We start from the raw sequence: 22,512 nt of genomic DNA, 5'->3' as shown, positions 1-22,512 counted from the left end.
TTATTCACACAAACCTCTCCCACCAGTGAAATTAGAGCTGGAACCGTTTGACTTGAATCTCAAACAGTAAACTGGATACATTTTTTGGGGGGGGGTGCAGGGGGGTCATATTGATGTTTCTGTTAAGAGCAAAGAAGTCGCCAATAATTGTGATTGCAAGATGCGGGTTATTTGTATTTGGGGGATAAAATAAATCAGTTCACATGTGGGAAATAACTCGTATTACTCAAAGGGAGAAATATACATTCCTGAAATATTCCAGCGTGTTATTGTGCGTAATTTGGCGACCACCGACTCAGATCTTGTAGTTTATCCTTTTTTTCCCCCTGAATACATCACAGATTATAATCTCCATGCTGAGTAGGCCATTGGCTCGCGGCTTCCCGTTTTCTGCGTGCTGCGGTGTGTTGAGGGCTGTCTGCATACGAGAGAGGAATATTTAAATGTCTCGTGTTTTAATTGACGCTCGAACTCGAAGTGTGAGCTCGGAAACGAGGAACAGCCCCCCATCTACCGGCAGCGTCTCCTCTGACTCCTCTGCGCACTGCGCACAGTCCGGAGCTGCTCAGACTGCGCGCTGCACAGGGATCCCACTCACTGCACAGCCGCAGGTAAGACCTTTCCTAATGCTATTAATTCTCGAGGCACTAGTAGTAGTAATAATAATAATGACGATTGTAGAGAGAGGGGTTTGGTACAAAACAAACAAATACGACAGAGGAGAGCGCGCGGGGAGCAGCGCGCGACAGACCTGGCGCATGAGAAGCAGCGTCTTATTTTCCGGGCTAAACAGGGATGTGGTGGAAGGTGAGACCATCTCAACTCCACCTTTAGATTTTACACGAAATGCCTCTCACATGTATTTTTTATAACCCTGAAAAATAATCTGAATTATGCAAACAAATGGGAGTTTGGAGGCGTGAGACGTGCAAGTTACACGGGCGAATCTAAAATGATGCTAATGTGGAAAAAAAAATAGACGTACAGATATAAACTTATATTGGTGATTGTGATGTGAAATTTTATTTTCAATATTTATTTGACAAAAGTAGAGAATGCCTACCTCCCACCGTGAGCCTCCTTCTTTGGTTCTCGCGCCATCTTTCTAAAGCGAGATAGTTCACACTTTTCATTTAGGTTTTAAGGGATTAAATGTGAATTAGCTGCCGTTATTACGTGTTTTTAAAAGCTTTAATTTGGTGACGCAAGAGCAAAAATTATTAAATTAGGGCAAATCATTCGCATTCACCAAAGCAAAAATGACACAGACCCAGCTTAATTATTATTATTATTATTATTTTGCAGTTTATTTAAAGGCAGTAATGAAATATTAAGGGAAACACACACACATTTAGATTCATGCGTAATTTAGGTAAAACCCGTTTCAAAATAAATTTGAAAGATTTTATATAAAATGAAAGGTCGTGTTTTGTGTACAGTAAAAAATAATAAACACAAACAAGTGGTGTTGATATATTTAGTGATTGTGTAATATCCTAATCCTAATTATACAGAGAGAAAGGAAACGAAATAAAAACAAAAGACACCATTCCCTCATCCCCTTGGCGTTCGCTGACACATTGTTCAACCCTCTTCAGTCAAATGAAATGCCACCGCTGGAGGCAACGGGTCAAAACGGTACTCTTTATCGACATTAACGGCGTGATAGATGTTTTCATAAAAACAGGAACAGATTTGGGTCCAAAGTTTCCGGAGGCAGAAGGAGAGAAAGACGGAGGGGAACAAAAAAAACTAAACAAACAAAAAAAGCAATCAGATTAAATATCACACAGAGCTGAGCTGATCGTTCCTCTCAGGGCGTCTTTGTCCAGGTGAAATGAAATCCCTGTCCCCCTCTCCCTCCTTTTGAGTCTCTTTCCAGCGCCGGGCGCTCGGTGCTGAGACTCTGACAGAGCGCAAATGAAGGTTGTGCTTTTGAGAACAGCTGCAGGTCCAGCGCGTCCATGAGGGTTCAAGCTCCGCTCTTATCAAGAGGCCTCCAATTCAAGTCAACACAACTCCGTGATGTGTGTGTGTGTGTGTGGGGTGATGATGATGGTGGTGGTGGTAGGGGGGCGGTAGGGGGGTGGGGGGTGGGGGGTCACATGATAATGTAACACGTCTTGAGATGAAGCTTCCACACCTGCATCCCCCCCTGAGCCTCAGTAAATCTATTAATGGGTCTAAAGCCGAGGCTCGGATTCAGACAGTTTATCTATTGTTAGAAGATATTTGACTCGTTCATATTTCACGAATCCTGATTTTTTAGCTGCGGAGGCTTGTGTTGTGTTGGTCAAAATGCAAACCTTGCATTGCCTCGTGTTTCTGGTTTGTTGTCACCACATCTGGCCTTTTCTGGACGCTGAAACCGCTCATTCTTTCCTCTCTCTGCCTTTTTTTTATTGGAGTTTTCTCGCCCTTTAAAGTTGTCACACATCTTTATTATAGCCTCACGTTGCCCCGGATGAACTACATCACATTATGTGGAAGATACATGGAATGGAAAGAAAAAAAAAATAGACCAATTTCTTAAAGTAGTGCATGAGGAGGTCTCTTTAACCCGGCTACACGCTCACATCTCTGCTTGTTGCACAGCCGCTAAGACTAATGAAACGTTTGTGCTGTCATCAGATCAACTCTCCAGCAGGTAAACAAGGTTTTGGTCTGATCCAAGAGACGAGAGTCGTGTTAATGAATCTCTGACAGCGAATTATTCCTGCTTTAAATGAGAGTTTTAAAGGGGAGAGAATTGATTTTGTATCGAGCCCACATTTCCATAAACAATAAATTATATAAAAAAAAAGGAGTTTGCATCATGAAATCAAGTCTATTATTTACAGAGCAAACACACTTTGTGTGTTTCTGTTGCGTAATTGCGCACACTGGTGCCTTTTATTTATTTATATGTTTTCTTAAAAAACACAAAACATTTTTGTTAATTTGTGTTTAAATTAAATAACTAAAAATAATCTTATTCTTTCAAACTGTTTAATTCAATCTGTCCCCGCCCTCTAGCCTATCAATGATCACTGCCCCGCCCCAGACAATACATGTATACCACACACGTACAGCCTTATGTTATTTAGGGACAAACCACACACCAGATTAAAAACAAATTAAACACCTTAAATTTTTAAAAAATGTAATAATCCACTTGCGTAAAACTCTAAATTACGCGTAAAAAATGGCCTCAAACGCAACAGCGAGTTTATTTCTATTTCTAATCCGTTCCGTAAAACCCCCAAGAAGCTTTTATTCTACTTTAGATGTTATTTGTTTAATGAGATTAAATCAATTAATTTAAGATCCTTTCAGTTTGTGCAGCTACCCCGTATCCTCCTCTGCTTTAAATGGGGGAGTAAAAGTAATGAAAATGTCAATACCATAAAGTGGTGGTCCTTCGCGCAGCCAGAATCGTGAGTTTTTGAGGGAAGAGTGACAGCTCTTTGTTGGTGAATAGGAATCAGTGGCGATGCGGGGAGAGAGAGAGAGAGAGAGAGAGAGGAGGAGAGAGGGAGAAAGAGAGAGGGAGAGAGGGAGAGGAACTCCTCCTACCAAATTATTCAGACTGGGCCGGCTTTGCTCTCTTCACAAATAGGACACGGTTCTCAAATCCAGGCAGTCCCAACCTGACCTCCGAGCACCGAGGAACCCCTGACTGGGAAAACCGGGAGAGAGAAATCACCAAACGAGAAACAACAAAAAACTTTGTGTCATTATTTTTGGCGAGTGTTCACACTGTAAGCCCCCCTCCCCTCTTCCCTCCCCACCACCACCACCGCGCCACCACTTTCCACACCGGCTTTGTCGCATCATTTGGACTATACATTTTCTTTCCTTTTTTTTTTTTTTTTTTTTCTTTTTGTCTGGAGGAGAAATATTCACGGGAAGAAGGAAAAAGCTGATGCACCACCAAAACTACTACAACAACAACCACCACCACTCCACCCGTCCCACCCATGCTGTAGCCGTCTTCCTTTTTCTTTTCTTCCAGTTGCACTCTGCCGAGGAGCTGAGCTGAATCTCTGGGGTTGTGTGGTCGTGTTGTGCGCCTCTCTTAGAGCCCCAGAGCCCGTTTGGATGCGCTGAGAGAGCGGGGCGCAGCGCTGCGGTACAGTATATGGAAGTTGTGAGCTGCAAGACAGAGGCAGGCAGTTGCACGTTGCGTCCAGGACCGGGAGCCATGCTTTTCCACGGGATCTCCGGGGATCACATCCAAGGGATCATGGAGGAGATGGAGAGAAGGTCGAAAACGGAGTCGCGCCTGGCGAAGGGCATGCAGCTCAACGGGAGAGAGTCGGTAAGAGCCAAGGTCGGCCTCAGTTTGAATTCAACTTAAAACTCTTTTCTATGAGCCCCACTTTATTGTGGCACGGTTAACGTGCAAGGACATGTGCGGTCGTTTTGTAGTAAGCGAGGAAACTAATGAGGAGTTTTACAAAATTAAATAATCAATTTCTCTTGAATTGCAGTGATTAAATATCCTGCAACGTATTTATGTGCAGAAAATAATTTTAATTGTCCTAAAAAATGTAAACACTGTATTCACCTGGTTATCAAATAATAGTTCAATAACACTGAACGACAGAGGAGTAAGATTTTACTTGCAGCAAATGTTGATTTATTTCTTTGCAATTATACATTTAACAGTAGCCAGTTCAAATTATTACTATTAATATTATTATTATCATTATTGCTGACGATTTAAAATATATTGTACGCTCCAAATTGTTGCAGTGATTTTATGATAATTGTTGTGTTTATGTTTCACATCTAGGAAAAAAAATGAGGATTAAATAAAAAATAATGCTTTTTAGTGCAAATGTATTTCCTGCTCCTAGATATTATACTCATTTTAAAACGTGTCGTTTTATAGATGGTGTTTGTTCCTTTAGAGGGATGTATTAGCACCTATACACATAATCTAAATATGTGCTAATAAAATATATATATCATTGTGTCAGCTTGATAGATTAAAATAAAAGTTTCGTGTAATTGTCAGAAAGCTACTAAAGGCCCGTTGTTATTTTTTTTTTATTATTTATTTTTTTTTCCCCCTACGATGTATTCTGGGTTACATTTCCCCAGCAGCCGTGTGGAGGACGTGCAGTTGCCTTGAGCTTTCTTTCCCCTCTCTGTCCCAGACCATGCCTTCTATGAGCCCGGAGAAGCCCGCTCTGTGCGCCGGCTGTGGCGGCAAGATTTCGGATAGATACTACCTCCTGGCCGTGGACAAACAGTGGCACCTGCGGTGCCTCAAATGCTGTGAATGTAAACTAGCGCTGGAGTCGGAGCTAACGTGTTTCGCCAAGGATGGGAGTATCTATTGCAAGGAGGATTACTACAGGTAAGAAAAATGAAGGTCAATCATTTATGTGATTCTTATATGAGCCAGGAAATGTTTTTTTTTTTTTTTTTCTGCTCTTGTGCATTTAAATCCAAATAATAATTTAGACGGTGACCTATTTACTTAGCTGGCTTTATGGGGGACACGCCTTTAAAGTTTAAAATTAAGATTTTGACAGATTTTTTTTTATTTACACTGTTGGCTATGATGCAACAGGCTGTGGCAGGCCTCATCCTGGCCTCTCTAACACCACAACAGTCACCCAGGGGGGGCTCCATGGAGTTAATTGGGAATAAGTTATGTCCCTGAAATTGTATTTTATTTGTTAGTGACTCAGGTAGAAATGCTTTTCTACAGCTGAGAGTGGAATGTAAGCAGAGTGTGTGATTTACACTCAAACTTTATTTAAGATATACACGTTTATTGATTTTATTCTAAAATAATTTGTAGTTTAAATGTGAAATATTTGTCAGCATGTAAACCACAAAGTAACAACTGAAAAAATATATATGCTTTTGTGTGTTACCCCATATTTTAACTTAACATGTATAAAGCTATGCGGGTTGTTTATTATACGTTTTGCTGAGTTAACCCATTAAAGAGACACAGACATGGTGTTAAATATATAACGTTGTAGTCCACTTACCATCCTGCTACCCTGCCCGCACTCCCCTTTGTTTAAAGCCAAATACAATGCGAATGTGTTGGCAGTTTGAGGTTTTATTTTATTGCTGAGGTTGTGGAATGACTCTTCAGCCTATACTCGGAGAGAAAAACACTCGTATACGCGAGGCTTTTGGCAGAAAGTAACCTCGGAGTGCAGGCCCGTGTAGGACCCGGCTAGCCGGCTAGATTTTGTAGCCCGGGCTCGGCTCTCCGGTGTCCGGACCCACTCGGTCTTTGTGGATGTGGAGTCTTGACGATGTGTCTGTTCCAGAAGGTTCTCCGTGCAGAGGTGCGCGCGCTGCCACCTCGGGATTTCGGCCTCGGAGATGGTGATGCGGGCGCGCGACTCCGTGTACCACCTGAGCTGCTTCACGTGCACCACTTGCAACAAGACCCTGACCACGGGAGACCACTTCGGCATGAAGGACAGCCTGGTGTACTGCCGGCTCCACTTCGAGACGCTGGTGCAGGGACCGGACTACCACCCGCAGCTCAACTTCGCCGAGCTCGCGGCCAAGGGCGGCGGCCTCGCGCTGCCCTACTTCAACGGCACCGGCACGGCGCAGAAGGGGAGGCCGCGCAAGAGGAAAAGCCCGGCCATGGGGATAGACATACCCAGCTACAACACAGGTGAGGCGTCATGGCGGGTCAGAGGAAGACCTCACGTCGAGCCGGGAACAACAAAAACACGTCAATACCATAAAATCCTTTTGTTGAGAGTGTTTAGGCTGGGTTTGGTTGTGGACAGGCCCAGCAGCGGATGATAGTGAAGGCTGCTATTGAGACACACCGTACACAACCATAATAAATCCATAAATCATATACATAAAAAAAATCCCAGTGTGAAATTAAATATTAATCTATGCTGTGCGTTAAATCTACCACGAACCCCTGAAACACTAGTCTGGGAACATTCTGTGGTTCATATGTTATTCATCAAAAAACAGGACCAAAAAAAAATGCTGAGCAAAAAGTCTGAACTTCACTTTACAACACAAACAAATAAACAATTAAAGCTATAAATATATGAGACAAAGTAGCTTTTCCGTTGATCTCTGGGTAAGTTTTTTTTTTTTTTTTTTTTCTCCGTTCCGCACGACGACTTTCGCTTTTTAAGCCTCCCAGTTCCCCCGGTGGCCCCCGCTGCAGCAGCCGTAGCTCCGCGCTCTTCGTTTTAAATGAATACATCTTTAATGTGGGCCTTTCATGTGGAGGTGAGCTCTGCCTGAGTTGCAGCAGCAGCCGCGGGGCCGATTGATCCCCAGCTTTTTGTCCACGCGTCTTTTTCACGCGCCGCGTCTGTGCTGCGTGTTGTGCGCAGAGTGATCGAAGTTTGACCTCGCCGTCAACCTGCTCATCGACTTGTGTAATTAAGATAAATTTGGGTCATAATACAAGTTCAATGTGCGTGGACGGGCTAACTGCGTGTATTTTAATACCTCTGCGCGAAATCGTCGCCATGCGAACAATTTAACTCGCGTGAGAGGACGTCGCTCATTGGGAACGTTCTAATAATGTTAAATGTAAATTTAATCTGCAATCTCGCACTGAATGTTATAACCTGACCCCCAACCCACCCTGCGGCGTCCCCATTTTGTCCTCGCTTTCTGCGAATTAGCGCGCGGTTGAGAAAGTTTGTCATTGTGCGCCAAGTTCCTTCTGTCTCCCGGTTGAATGGGGGAAATAGGGGTAATCTGCGCGTTAATTGTTCTTTGTTAATTGAAGGTGACGTTGGAATCCCTGGCCTCCCGTGCGACGGTCAGCACAGTTCTCAGGGACACTGCAGCCTGCGCCGCGCGGAGGGGCCTGCTGCAGGGACAGGGACAGGGCCAGGGACCGAGAACACAACCCTGTACAGTCCGCGCTCCCGTTCCAAGAGCTTTAGTTTGTTATTCGTAAACACAATTCCGAGGGATTATGCAAATCCTAAAGTTCTCATCCACGCCTTTACAAGAAAACGACCATTGTGCTCTTGTTACGTTTCCTTTAATAAAATAGCACGCTTAGCTCCACCAAAGGCTTTAAATCTAATAAGAAGACAACAGGTAAATAACACACACACACACAAAATCCCATTGAGAAAAGCAGAAAATAGTTAAATGGTGTCCCTGTGAGCTCATTATTAAGCACCACAGACACAGTAAAGGTCCCTGTGGGAATATTACATTTTTCATTTGGGACATTTAAATCCATCAGAACAGAATGAAACAGTGAAGAATATTTCTATTATTTAAAAAGAGGATAATGTGTCATTTTTTATAGCTGTATTGGATTTTTTTTTAAATGTAATTGTTCTTATCTAATTGACCAACAAGGTCCCAATAAGCCTTTAAATGTAAATTAATAAATCTGTTGATGGTAGTAAATATGTAAAAATGTACACAGGAATAATTTAAAAATCATTTTCTAAAGTGCTTTTTTTTTTTTTTTTTTTAATTTTTTTGCTCCCGTCCACATTTATCTGACATTACAAACACACTCACTACACCATCCTGGTTATATTACCAAACTGTTCATGTTAATATAACGCCGTGCAGATCAGCAGCCTCGTGTTCATGACAAATAGGAAGAGGTTTTGTTTGAGGTTTTGTTTCTGCTTTAGCGAGCACATTCATGTTTGTTTCCACCAGGGAAAGGTGTGGGTCCACTGTGTATTCCACAGCTCTCAGTGAAGTTCGGTCTTGTTTGGATACAGAGACCCCTAGTGGGTAATATCTAGTGAAACACACTCCGGCGAAGGCTGGAACAGAAACACAGACATGTCAGGGATTGTTACAATAATGGTGAAAACGCAGGATATTTTAGTGCAACGTTACCAAACAAAAAAACACAACGTAATATCACGGATTTACAACACGAAACCTGTTCCTGCCTTCGTTGAACTCATTTGTATTTGATTTGTGGCAGTGGTTGCTATTACTTTAATATATGTATATGTTTGGCTAAAAAAAAAATCAGTGCAGCATATTATATACTTCAGAAATCTTATGCACGACTCTGCTTGTGCAAAGTAAACGATTAAATCATTTAAAACATGTTCTATAAATACAGTATATGAATAAATGTATTATCATGACTTGACATGAATGATGCGTTGCACGTGTAAATGAGTTTCCTCTCCTGCGCTGACGCTGTTTAGGCGTTCGTTTAATTTACTGGATCCGTTTTTTAAGTATTTTACACACTTAGCTGCTGACAAATGAGGCCCATTAGGACTATTAGTCTTTGTAAACTCAAGCAGAAACATTTTAGCTCGGTCCCAGCGCACTGTTAAAATTCCTCATTTGGCTTTTTATCATTTATTATTTTCTGCTTTTGTTTTTTTTAAGTTAAATCTCTTGTCATGTAGATGTTAAATTAATCTGATTTGAAAGTTTCTTGACAGTTGCATGTTTTAATTGTGTTGTAGGTAAACCAAACATTTACGATGTGACACATAGCAGATGTATCCTCGTAGCCAGTCACTGGGAATGTTTCATTCCTCACGTCTAGTCCATATGTTTTTCGTCTTATTGAATCTCGACCCTGTAACAAAACCTTCAACGTCACATTCGAATTTTAAACTATTCTCACAGTTAATCTGTCACAAATTATGCAAATTATTTGATTTGAGCAGTTTTTCCGGTTAATTGACGCTTTTTGAGCTCAGTCAAAACAAGTCTGGGACGAGCTTTTTTTAAAACCTGACTCGCGTGTGGACCTGATGAGTGTATTCTGAGCTCAGACCTGGAGCTAACCCCGGCGCCCCCGCTCCCTGCTCCTTCTCCCCAGGCTGTAACGAGAACGACACAGATCACCTGGACCGGGACCAGCAGGCCTACCCTCCAACGCAGAAGACCAAACGCATGCGGACCTCCTTCAAGCACCATCAGCTGCGGACAATGAAATCCTACTTTGCCATCAACCACAACCCGGATGCCAAGGACTTAAAGCAGCTGGCCCAGAAAACGGGCCTCACTAAGAGAGTTCTACAGGTAAGCAGAGAGCCCTTCTTCTTACTAATGTCCTTCACCCCACATGTGTCCTCCTCCACGTCCCTCGCATTTCACCTCACAGTCACCATTAATGTCATCTTTTTTTAGTTCTCTTTTGTTGGTCCATTTAGTCATTAGATGTATATCCAGGGGTTTTTATCTAAATTTTGTTTTAGATTTGCTTGTTTTCATTTTTTTTTTAATTTTTTTTGTTGTTGTTGGGTAAGAAAGGAGAAGAGTTCTTCGTAAGCATACAAACTTAAGTTTAATAGTGTTAATAACAAGAGTGCACATTTCCTTTTTATCTCTAGCACAGAAAAAGATGTAATTTAACTCTTACAGTTAATTAAAAAAAAAAAAAAGAAGAAAAAAAAAGAATAGGATTTTGTTTTGCTTTTAAAATCCACATTCTTGCATTCAGTGTTCAGGAGCTAACTGCTTCATTGTTATCTGCCCCTTGAGCTCAAACTAATGTATGGGAATGATACACATTTATATATTTAAGAGAAGGACACCTTGATACAGAAAGTGATAAGTTGACATGCAAGCTACTGTAACGTATGATTTGATACTTTTTCTTTTTTTATATATATATATATAAAAAAAATAATCCTACTTAAACACAAAAAGTAAAAGCCACACTGGGATTGGTTTGCAGGTTTGGTTCCAAAACGCAAGAGCCAAATTCAGAAGGAACGTTTTGCGACAGGAGAATGGAGGTGTTGATAAGGCTGATGGCACCTCACTCCCTCCACCCTCATCCGACAGTGGGGCCCTGACCCCCCCCTCCAGCGCGGCCACACTAACAGACCTGACAAACCCCTCTATCACTGTAGTGACCTCCGTCACCTCTAGTTTGGACAGCCATGATTCGGGGAGCCCGTCGCAAACTACCTTGACAAACCTTTTCTAACAAGCTATCTCTAGCAGACTGATCTCTTTTTTTTTATTATTTTATTTTATCTGATTTTATTTGTTTTCTCTCTTAATTTCCTTTTTATTTTCCCCTTTTTTTCCTCGATTTACATTTTATTTTTTTAAGTGACACCTTTAAATCAACCAGAGACAGCTCCCTGGAACAGAAAAGCGCTGTACTGTGTACACAAACAAGAACAGCAAGAGCAACAACAGCAGCGACCACATTAAAACGCGAGGAAATCATTTTAATGTGTAGCATCTGACACTGCGTGGCGTATGCACAGAAAGATTTTGGACTCTTTTTATTTTATTTTTTTTGGAATTGAAGGCATTAGAAAAATTGTCATGGATTTCACGATTGATTGAGAGAGAGAGAGAGAGAGAGAAAAAAAAAGAACAAAACTTGAAGCTTGTCTGGAAAACTAGATTATTTTCACTTGATTTGACTTTATTTGTACATTTGTATTGAACTATGATTAAAAAAAAAAAAAAAGAAGAAACGAGCCCTTTCTAATTTATGGTTAATTGGTAAATTTTTAAAATAATCTGAATATTTTGCCCTCGGAAACCTGTCTATGTATGCACTGTGTTCGCACTATCCAATTTAAAGATATTATTTTACTTTATTTTGGTTTTTTTTTTGTTTCTTTTTTGGAATAATTTGGGAAATAAACTTGTAGAATGTTCTGTATATGGGTAACCCCAGAAAACAGGCTTTAATTATTTCCGAATGTTTCCGGTCTCTAAGACCGAGTTGGGTGGAATCAGGCGTTGAGATATTTCTCACAGAGCTACATGTAAAACGTCTAAATTACATCGTCAGCGCCGAAAACCATCGCAGCTTATTTGGCGGATAGATGCTGAAGCTACACACACACACACACACACACACACATGTCTTGATTCACAACTCTACTGTGATTAAGAGCAAGAAACAAATCCCACAATCTGTACAGTGGTAACTGTTGGACGCGTCAATGCAGTCACATTGATAGAAGTAGTTTGATTAAATTCCGATTGGAGAGCAGTTTAATGGGCACTGATTGTTTTTCATGACGGAGCACTTTTGGTTTTTTTGTTTTTTTTTTTTGGCCTCACAGATTAAACCGTAGTCAGAATGGATGGAGCCTAGCGAACGCATCCATGGATCCACAGCTAAACTCAGTTGCACAGTGACAATATACTGCCCAGTGAAAAGTGCATTATAGTTTTTATCATGTTGCTCAGGGTAACGATGTGATTTTAAAAAGGGAAGGAAAAGATAACAAAAAAAAAAATTAAGAAAGGAAGAAGAGCAGGGGTGAGGAGCTGAGTGGTCGTTTCGGGGACTAGATTCGTAGAGCTGACATGACAACATTTAAAATGACCTCAGATAGGTGGAGTCGTAAAGAGGCAGCCAGTGGGAAATCATCGTCCATGTGTTCTCCTTTTTCGGCCATATTTATACTTTCTTTAATGACACTTGCCACTGAACAGACCAAAAACATGTTTCTTCTGGCTGAAAAGATAAGAGGGAGAAAAGAAAGGAGGAAAAGACAGAAAGGAAAATCTTCAATGGAGTTGCTACATTTCATTGTGAGCGTCACAGATTTGTTCTGTTGCGGAACAAAGTGGTACTCTCGGTCTACTCAATGGAGTAGATGCCTAACTCAGTTCTACTATGTGCCTTATGCTATAACCTGGGAGAAAGTTTGTGAAATTCAGGATATATGTGTTCTTTGTTAACTGATTCACATCCTTTTTGGCGCCTCACTAGTTTTGTACTGTTTTTGCATCTTATTTCCGAAGATCTTTTTATGGTGTATCCTGTTAAAAAAAAAAAAGAAAAAAAAAGAAAAAAAAGGGGGCAGCGATGTCATAGAAAGCATTTGTGCACTCTTTCAGATATAGTTGGGTAATCCAAGAACCTTATATATTGATCTTCGTGTTAATAGTTGAGTACAGTAAGTGTTCTATCAAGATTGTCCATGTTTCCCTGTTTCTTGATAAAGATGGTGTATAGAAACTATTTCCCCTTAAATATTTATGGACCAAACGGTTGTTATATATCTTATTAAATTTGTGTGAATAAAACTACTTTGCTTTAAACGGGTTTTATTTTTCATTACACTTGCCATTTTTTGTGTTCCTTCTCGAGTACAGTTTTTCGTTTTTGTCACATCCAACAAACCGAGAAAGCATTCAGTTATTACTGACCAGTCTTCATTTTTGCTTCCATTTTTTAATTTGATGATGTTTATGGTTTTTAACGTAATGCCCCATGGATTTGCATCTAAACCCTGCAGTCAAAAATTGCTTTTTAATGCATGAACATGGCTTTAAAATTTAAAGACAAGGAATGCTGCAAAGCATATATTGATTTCTCTCTATATACTTTCATAGTATATATTTATGCATTGGTAAACCTAAAAATGAAGTAAGAGTAAATGCAGACCCCGTAAAGCCAGGTTGCTCTGTAGTTAATATATTCTTACTCTATCGTTTCTTTCAGGGAGAACAAATCTTGGGGCATTACAGCCATACATCCCGACGTTTGAAAATTCCCTAAAGTATTAAGAGAAGGGGAAAACTTTGATGGGAATTCCTCACCATTGAAGACAAAGACAGTATTAGGATAAGATGATAGCATATCGAGAACAAATAAACAACCAACATTAAAAAAAAAAAAAAAAAAAAAAACCTGTTTCAGTTGCAAATGTACAACAGATGATTTTCTTTTTATAAAAAAAAAAACCCAACAAGTTTGTTCTGTCCATCAGCGGAGGAGAAGCCACGATGTATGATATTTATGACATCGATGTGAAACAACAACAACACCACCACCAAAAAAAAAAACAACAAAAAAACGACAAATCTGTACTGGAATGGTAAAAAAAATGATAATAAAATGTAAATGTAACATAGTTTTAAAAAAATACCGGAAGGCAGGATGTGATTGAAAGACGTCCAACGTGGTAACGGGGGCGAAACAGTGGATGAGTGGAAGTCAATGGTATGAACACACACACACACACACACACACACACACACACACACTCCAACACTTCCCCCACTCCTTTGCACTTATTGTAAACACAACATTCCCACAATCCCTCTTCTCCACAACACAAATGCACACACACACACACACACACACACTTTCCCCCACCCCCAAATGCACCCCACCCAAGAATCAGCTTGCTAAATAGAAGTTTTCTTTTGTCGCGAGTGTCGTTTAGTAAACACATGGCCTCCTTGAAACTCGGCAGCAGGATGCCCATCAAATATGATGAGTGTATGAAGAGGACTGCAGAGCTGGAGCTTTGCCATCTGGCTGTACCGAGGGAAGGAAGTGAAACACAAAAAAAAAAAAAAAAAAAAACAAAACAAACAAAGCACATAAAGAAGAGATTCTCATTTTGCATGCGCCTCATCATCTTGTTAACATTTTCCTTGAGATGTATATTATTTCCTTTTGATTCCGCTGTATGATTTATTGTCAGCTGAGAAATAAAGCGTATGAAAATGACGTCCCTGATGCCCGCATAGCGCCTCACACGGGGGAAAAAAAAAATAAAAAAAATAAAAATAACAAATGTCACCGTGAGGACACGGATCGTGCTGCTGCTGCTGCTGCTGCAAGCTTATTTGTTCTTGACATTCAGCTCTTACTGTAAAGGGTACAAAATGTGATTGGTTTCTTACCTCATTACTGTGGATTATTTGTGAAAGCAGTTTATCTCTAATCTCATCTTCAAAGAGCAGTCCTAAAAAAAAAAAAAAAAAACCTGACACCTAAGATTCCTGTATGTTGACTCACATACAACTTTTTATTTATTTTGCTTAGAATTATGCATTTGCACATTTAATTGTTTTTGTAATAAAAGGTAAAAAAAAAAAGAAAAACAACCAAGTAGCTTTTCTGTTGACCACTTGAATTATGAATAACATGGAGGACGTGAAGTGAAAGTGACAGAGGAACGGCTCCTCCGTTCGGACGAAGGTTGGGTAAGAATAAAGAAGGTGTGTTGTGGAAAGAGAAAAAAAAAGGAAGGAAGGAAGGAAGAAAGAAAGAAAGAAAGAGGGAGAGACTGAAGCCACATGGGGACCAGTAAACAGGCTGGTGTTGAATTCCAACAATGTGGGAAACAGCTAACACTTGAGTCGGTCCAAGAGGAAACCTCAGTCGCCGGGGTGCCTGGGCCGGGCGCTGTTGTTCCGCGGGGTCTGACGGGGAGGACGGTGGGCGGGTTTGACACCGGCTCAGCAACAGGAAGCGGGGCGGCGGCAGAAACACAAACAAACACAGCCGGCCCCGCTCAGGTTTTTGGAGCCGCGGGATGAAAAAAAATTCTGGACAACATCGCGGCCGACGTGCTGACAAGAATTCCAGGGGTTTGGCTGTTTTGGGCTGATGGTGACTGGAATGCATCTTATCGGTGGAGCTTCTGTCGAGTGTTTGCATAAGCAGAGCCTGATCAGCCTCCTTCTTGCCAACCGGGGGGGGGGGGGTTGCTTCACATTAGCTCAAGTATTTCAAATTAAACGCGTGAAGAATTGAAGGAAGAAAACGGCACGTTGATGCTCGGTCGTGACTTTAATACATTCAAGAATTTGTGCACCGAATGTGTTTTGATCCGTTTGTGATTTTAGCACCAGTGCAAAATGTTTTTAAATCCAACTGATAATTTAGTGACTTACCTTTGCGTTAATCTCAATGCGCAAAGACGAGAGCAAGGTTGTCTGTGTGTGCGGCAACACAACTGCAGCTGCATACAGCGACCGCACAACAACCTCGACACACGAAACCGAAGCGATATTAACGTATGAGGACGTTGATCTTGGGATGTCAAAAAAATGTAAAGTGCGGTTTTGGGATAATTTCCCTCCTACACAGTTAAAATATTCATGCTCACTTCTGACCGGGAACACAACAGGTGTTACTTTTTGTGGCTGTATAAAAAAATTAAATGGTTTCAAAGCAAATGTCCTTGATACCACGTGTCATCTGACTATTTCTTATACTCAAAATAATCCAGAATTTTGTCTTTTTGTTTGTTTTTTAGAACTTTTAGAACTTCAAGTCTATAAGACCAGATCAATGAGGCACACAGGCCACTAAAAACACATAAAAGTTCAAAACTTGTAATATTCACTGGAATTTAATTGAAAAACCGAACACAACAAATACGGATGATACGTATTAATACAGTTTTTTTATGGCGAGTCTCAGTGGAATAGTTATTTCTGACCGGGAACGTGAAGGTTAAACGTAATTCCGTCTTAGGTCTGTTGGTAGAAGTTGGCTACCTGTTGGCTAGCATTTACAGACGGAGCCGTGTGGGATTTTAATTAAACATAACGGTTGGTTTTTAAATGTTCAATATTTCAAACGTATCGACAAAGACAAAATAGTCTCACAAGGAGCGCTACACCACTTAAGACCCACCACGGTTCTGCAGAAACACACTTCACCTCCCACAGGGTAGGATGGGTTAGGTTTGCTGGACACGCACACACACACGCACACACACAATGAAGTACGTTTATGATCCAGATTCATGCAAATATCTCAGAGTCGCGGTTTTACATCTGCCTAAACTTGTGACATTTGCAGCCGAGGTCTGATATTTGGTACGGCCCGTCTGGAAATAAATAAATAAAATAAATAAATTACGGATAAAGGTCAAATGAAACCGACGAGGAGGATGAGGCGCCGCGCCGCCTTTCATCGCACGAAATATTGAGGGAAATCTGCAGCTTCCGTTGGATTTTTTTGCTTTGTGGCGGCTACAGAAACCAAAAACCCAGGGAAACAATCAAATCGGAGGCTAGCAAGCAACTCTGTGCCGCGCACTGGAGCCTCCGGTCACATGTACGTTACCACACACGGGGGCGCGGTGACAGGCGACAGGGTCGAAACAAAGTATGGAATAATCGCCGAGGCATAGGGCGCAACTGCACTGTACACGTTGCTCTGATAGTGTTGTTTCTATTGTCGCTGCTTGTACACACACACACACATATATATACACATATATATGTGTGTGTGCGTGTGACATTCTGCCAGTTCCGCCTCAGTTCCCTCCCCTCATTGCTAGGCGCCTATTTAACCTCACCTCTCCACACCAGCCACCCTGCTAACTCAAACACACACCGGCATCACGACACACACACACACACGCATAGACAGATGTCAGAGGGGCGGCGGTGTGAATGAGACACAGCTCAACTGCTGCACGGTGCGCGTTCGTGTTACGACCGAGGCCTTGCAACGATGCAGAGCAGGTGGAGACGTCCTCCGCCTGCGCTGGGCGCTCGCCAGGAGACGCCGACAGACACACATTTGCGCACGTGCATTAAACAGACGCACAAAGAGCCGCCGCTGGAAAACCGTGATTTTATGAAGTGATCCAGGCAGAAATAACACGCCAGCTTTGTCCTTCGCATTATCACAGACGATCTCTCCCGTGCCTCATTTGTGCAGGAGCTCCCCCCCCCCCATGCCATAAATCCTTTATTTCTCTGTTGTGCCGTTATTCTATTTCTATATTTACACCTATTTGTTATGTGACGGCTCACATCTAGACAACCTTGGAAATGTTGCGATCAAGGCTGGTAACTACAGGTTGCAATTGCACTTTGAAGACGAAACAACATTAATTAGCGAATAAAATGGATGCGCAGGCATCACATGCTACGCTGCCTCCGAGTTCGCCTGGGTATACGAAGACAGAGAGAGGGAGAGAGGGGAGAAAAAAAAAAAAAAAAACGACATTTCGTACACATTTCCATCTGTAATCCCTTTCTCTTTGGCTGTGATAGCTGTGCTCTGTGAGGTACATAAACAGGAAGCTCGTCTGCATTGATACGGCGCGTTTCAGTGTGTGACAGGTCAGCTTTGTACTGGCGGAGTGTAACCTCTCAGTTCTTGCTAAACCTTCAGGATGCACGCAGCTCCTCTCCCCTCCATCTGCTGGTCTCTATGAAGTCTGCACCCGATCACAGGAGCTTTTGACTGCAGCTTCTGTCTCTTACCACGTTGCAGTCATACCTAACCCCTGAGCCAGATCAACAACACACGGGAAAATAAAAAAGACATGACTGAAAACACCAACAATTTTTTTTTCTTCTTCTCCTCCTTCTTCTTCTTCCTTCTTTTTGAGTGCTTAAAATGCGTTTTCAGCCTCTGGGTGTGAAAAGAATTCTGCATATTTCAGTAGGATCACGCTGAAATTTAAATGTGTAAGAAAAGGGAAGCTGAACTGGTGGGCACGTGTTGCGAGGATATCACGGGTCTACATAATTTGAATTCATTCTTTGCAAAAAAAAAATAAGAAAATACTTTGGTCAGGCTGAAAAGGGAAATGGTAGGAATTGGCAAATTCTTGTAAATTTCATGAATCTGCATTTTTTTGTTCATCTAAAAAAAGAAAAAAAAAGGCCCAAAATATGAACCACATCAGAGTTTAATGCCACGTTTACAGTAAAATCTCGTAAAGCGCCTCGATTCAACCTCCTTCGTCTTCTGTCCCAACCCCCGGAGGAAGAACCTTTTCCCATCCTGGTTACCTGCACACCAGAAAGTTTAGATGGTGATACTCTTCACGCTAAAAGAAATAATAAAAATATATCCCCAAATCAAAAGAAAAACCCCTCTCTGTTAAATAAACAATATCGGAAAGAAAAAAAAGAACACAAAAAGTTGGTTTAAAAGCGCCAGATCAGTGCGAAGAGCCACTTTTAGAACAATGGAAAAACCCAACACGATTATTAAACAGTTTTCTCCCAAACAGACGTGGAGGGATGCGTGTTGAACTAGAGGATCTCCGGGTGCAGCTCCCCTTGCAGACTGATGCATTACTTTTCATCCATCCATCTAATTATTCCCTTAGAAACCTGAAATTTGAAGATACAAAAGACCGTCCCTATCTGTCACCGAGCCGCATTGATCTTATTGAAAGAAAATGTGGGTGTAGAGGAAACCCAATATAACTCATGCCATTAAATTCCACACAGCATTATTCACACACGGAATTGACAGATTTCTGTGAGACGTTTCTTTTAATCTTCAACTGTTGTTGAAGAAAAGAGGAAGGGTGGGGGGGGGGGCTAGAAAAAAAATCCCACACTCCAGGCATCTCTCCCTTCTACATATTTGCAGTGAGGTTAACAAAAAAGGCTATTGAAGTAGGGAGAAGAAACACAACCCCACCTAACTTGTTGATTATTAACAATGGGGATGGGAAGGAGACAGATGTGTTTCCTGTGTATCGGCGCTGTTTGAATTGTCAGTCGGAGAATCAGCTCCGAAGCTTTTATCAAAGCGAAGTGAGATGATCAGTTCCAGATGTTCTCGCCGTCCGTGTGAGTCGATCCGCAATACCATTTTTGTCAATAAATTCTCTTAATGATCCCAATTACAGGCAGCGTGTGTGCGTTGTGCGTTGCGTGGGTATTCTGCATGTATGTGGATAATGATAGCGAACCAGGCTCTGTGCATATTCAGGAGAATGCGTCAAGCCACCGGCTGCTTCCCGTCTCTCGCACGCGTTGACGCTCACATCCTCAACAGCACATGATCATCATCCCGAACAAAGTCGGAATATCAAATCTTTTTGGTTTTGTTAGGAGGGTGTCACCAACAGTTGGGAAAAGTTTACTGTGTTTACCGTGAGTGGAAGCACAATTACACACCGACGTGTACGTACTTCTACTCCAAAACATTTCAAAAAGAAATGAGGCCGGTTTTTTTTTTGTTTTTTTTTTACCAAAGTACATTCATGTGAAATATTTAATTTGTTTTTCTTCACATATAAGGATTTAACTCAGAAAATAGCTTGACTTTGGTCGTTATCTCCTCGTTAGTCTCCTCATTGGAGACAGGCATGTGTTTTTTTTGTTAATCTATTATTATTATTATTATTCCAAATGTAAATGCCACACTTGGAACCAACTGCAGACCTTTAAACTGTTCAAGAAATAATGAAGGAGGGTCCGACATCTGTCAGCTGCTCTTGAGCCGCTGAAAATAAGGGACGGTGTATATAAATTAGCTGTGACTCCTACACCTTTCCTCCTGTATGGATGCGAATACCCCTCCAGACCACATTAATTATGCATCTTAAATATGTTTTTGATAAAATGTAAGTTAATCGCGCTGATAGAAAACCCCCGGCTTCAGTGTAAATTATGTCTGTTGTTATGGATTTAATCAGAAAATCTGCAGCTCTAAGGCAAACTCTGTGTGCATTTTATTTATAGGTTTAAGGCTATTTTGAATTAGTTTTGCACTCACACCGGGTACATTCTTAAATAAATTTGTGTTCAATCACATTTCTTAAATACCGTGTTTTCTTTTGACACGTTAAGTACATTTTTACGTACGTGCTTTCTTACTGAAGAATCTTTTGTTATAATGAGGGGGAAGTAAGTGCACCTCCGCTCGCTGTTAACGCCTTCCCTCCTATTAGGTAGATGCCTTTCATGTGTCTTTGCATTGTATAGCTTGACACTGCATCCATATTCGCACGCTGGATTTTTCCTACGCAGAGAGCAGACACTTCAAAAGTACAACACTACACATCGGCAAAACTATCTGCCTCCATCCGACCCCTGCTAATAAGAATGAAGTGTCAACCTTAAAGCAAACCGGTCTCTTGTCATTATTATAGATTATTTTATATTTACAACTATGTACAGCGTAATGATTTGTATTCTGTTGCGCTCTAACGAAGACGTGTGGCAGTAACGTACTCCGGCGTCATTGGCAGGAATTTAACTGGGTGTCGACTATTTTCATGTTTACTGAATGCGTATTGTACACGGTTATATTTATTGTCGGCAACAACATATTTGCTTGCACATGCAAATGTACGTGTAGATACTATCTGTGAGTGCGGCAGGTGTACACATACATTATTTAAAAGGTTACTGTTATTTTCCTAGGACACGTACGTGTATAAATGCAGGTTACTGTGTTTTCTTCTGTATCTTGTACTAATGGTGTTGTGTGAATTGGAGGATCAATAAACGTACATCTTATCTCATCTGATTACAGCACAATTTAAAATGAATGAATTAAATAAAACGCATCATTTGGGCATTTACGGACTGTCCTCTGGCTGAATATCATAACTAGAAGCTAATATTTATTGGAGGGCTCTTGTATACACCGTTCTGGCATAACATTACGACCACCTTCCTCATACTATGTAGGTCTCCCTTGTGCTTCCAAAACAAATGTGTCCTGTGATGTGTCAGTTAGTTGGGGTCTTTGGGTCCTATGGGTTGCGGGGAGCGGCCTCTGTGGATCATCCTCCAGACACTTGATCAGTTTGGGATCTAGTGAATTTGGAGGCCAGGTGAACACCTTGTGCTGTTTTTCATATATTTTTTTTAGTTGTTCTTAAACCGTTTTTGTGTGTGTGTGTCATTGTCAGGCTGCATCCTGCTGGGAAGTTCTGGTGGGTGCAACATGTCTAATTTGCATATGCAAAAATGGCTCATTTCCACTGGCACGGTACGGCACCGCACGGTACGGTTCAGGTCTGTTACCATTACAACTGAGTACCATATAGTGCCTCCTCAACGTGGGTGAGTTCGTCATTACACGGCTGCGTGAAACTGCCGTGACGTCATTTACACCGTGCCAAGCCACGCACAAAACCAGAAGACCAGAACAACAACAACATTTGTTCCGAGTTGTGCTGTCGAGCTTCCTCTGAATCCTTTTTTCGGCCACCAAAGAGAGGGTTTCTTCATCTCCTTTCTTCAAAATGGTGTCGTAGTAACAGATGTCTGTCGTAGCAGCTCTGTATATTAATGTTGGCGTTTTGTGTTTTTATTACGTTTGCTGTTTATTTTTTGTGTTGTATGTATGTATCTCAAATACTGGACTGCTATGACAACAACCTTATTTCCCTTCGGAGATGAATAAAGTAATCTATCTATCTATCTATCTATCTATCTATCTATCTATCTATCTATCTATCTTCTGTGTAGTCATTCTCTCGTGTTCGAAGCAGTGTCGTCCTTGCTTCCAGTGACGACACTCGTCGGCCAATCGGTGGACGGCAGTCTGCTGACATCACGTTTTAATATCACTTCGGCTCGCTTGGAACCAGGGCTGAAGCGATACCAAAATAGTACCTGGTACCAGGTACTACGTGCTAATGGAAACACACAAATACTGTGTCGTGCTGTGCCGTGTTGTACCATGCTGGTGGAAATGCGCCATAAGTAACATCCATACAGATGAAAGTTTCCCATCAGAACAATCCTTTGTCAACAAAAATGCATTGGCAACAAAAATTTCATTCTGCTGGACTAGTAAACAACCAATCCAATTTAAAATAAAAAAAGGAGACTGAGAAAAAGACCAAAGCTGGTTTCTGCAACGCAGAAAATATGAAAGAGCACATATTCATTCAGAGTGTGAGAAGGAAACAAGAGTAGGGCCCAGCAGTGATGTGATGCAGGACAGAGTGGGACAGATGTAGAACTCAGAAGAAATGTCAGGAGACAGAAAAAGAAGCTTGTTAGGCCTGATGTCGTTCATGGTCCAACATCCACACGAATGAATGTCAGATCCAAAAGTTTCCCAGCAGAACACTGGATTGTCACAAG

At 41.4% G+C, this 22,512-nt stretch overlaps 1 protein-coding gene across 7 annotated transcripts; it reads left to right on the top strand.

Moving 5' to 3' along the window:
* The first annotated feature begins 104 nt into the window (after positions 1-104).
* On the top strand, positions 105-14,275 carry lhx9 (LIM homeobox 9). 7 transcript variants are annotated; one of them, XM_047587343.1, is made up of 6 exons: positions 105-611; positions 3,995-4,312; positions 5,145-5,347; positions 6,285-6,643; positions 9,785-9,987; positions 10,646-12,993. In XM_047587343.1, exons 2-6 carry the CDS (start codon positions 4,121-4,123, stop codon positions 10,898-10,900), a joined length of 1,212 nt encoding a protein of 403 aa, XP_047443299.1. In that variant the 5' UTR covers positions 105-611; positions 3,995-4,120; the 3' UTR covers positions 10,901-12,993. The 7 variants fall into 7 exon arrangements, with proteins under 7 accessions (XP_047443299.1, XP_047443298.1, XP_047443301.1 ...); XM_047587342.1 differs by having other exon boundaries at positions 3,599-4,312; XM_047587345.1 differs by lacking the exon at positions 105-611 and having other exon boundaries at positions 2,106-4,312; positions 6,288-6,643.
* Positions 14,276-22,512: the final 8,237 nt, after the last annotated feature.

The sequence above is a fragment of the Mugil cephalus genome, chromosome 6, assembly GCF_022458985.1.
Source record: "Mugil cephalus isolate CIBA_MC_2020 chromosome 6, CIBA_Mcephalus_1.1, whole genome shotgun sequence".
Taxonomy (NCBI): Eukaryota; Metazoa; Chordata; class Actinopteri; order Mugiliformes; family Mugilidae; genus Mugil; species Mugil cephalus.
This window is presented reverse-complemented; position numbering and strand designations above follow the sequence as displayed.

Excerpts from the sequence above, each read along its gene's own strand:
- lhx9 (XM_047587343.1), top strand. The coding sequence starts at position 4,121 with ATGGAAGTTGTGAGCTGCAAGACAGAGGCAGGCAGTTGCACGTTGCGT. Across the intron at positions 6,644-9,784 it reads CATACCCAGCTACAACACAG|GCTGTAACGAGAACGACACA; the intron begins GTGAGGCGTCAT and ends CCTTCTCCCCAG. Across the intron at positions 9,988-10,645 it reads TCACTAAGAGAGTTCTACAG|GTTTGGTTCCAAAACGCAAG; the intron begins GTAAGCAGAGAG and ends ATTGGTTTGCAG.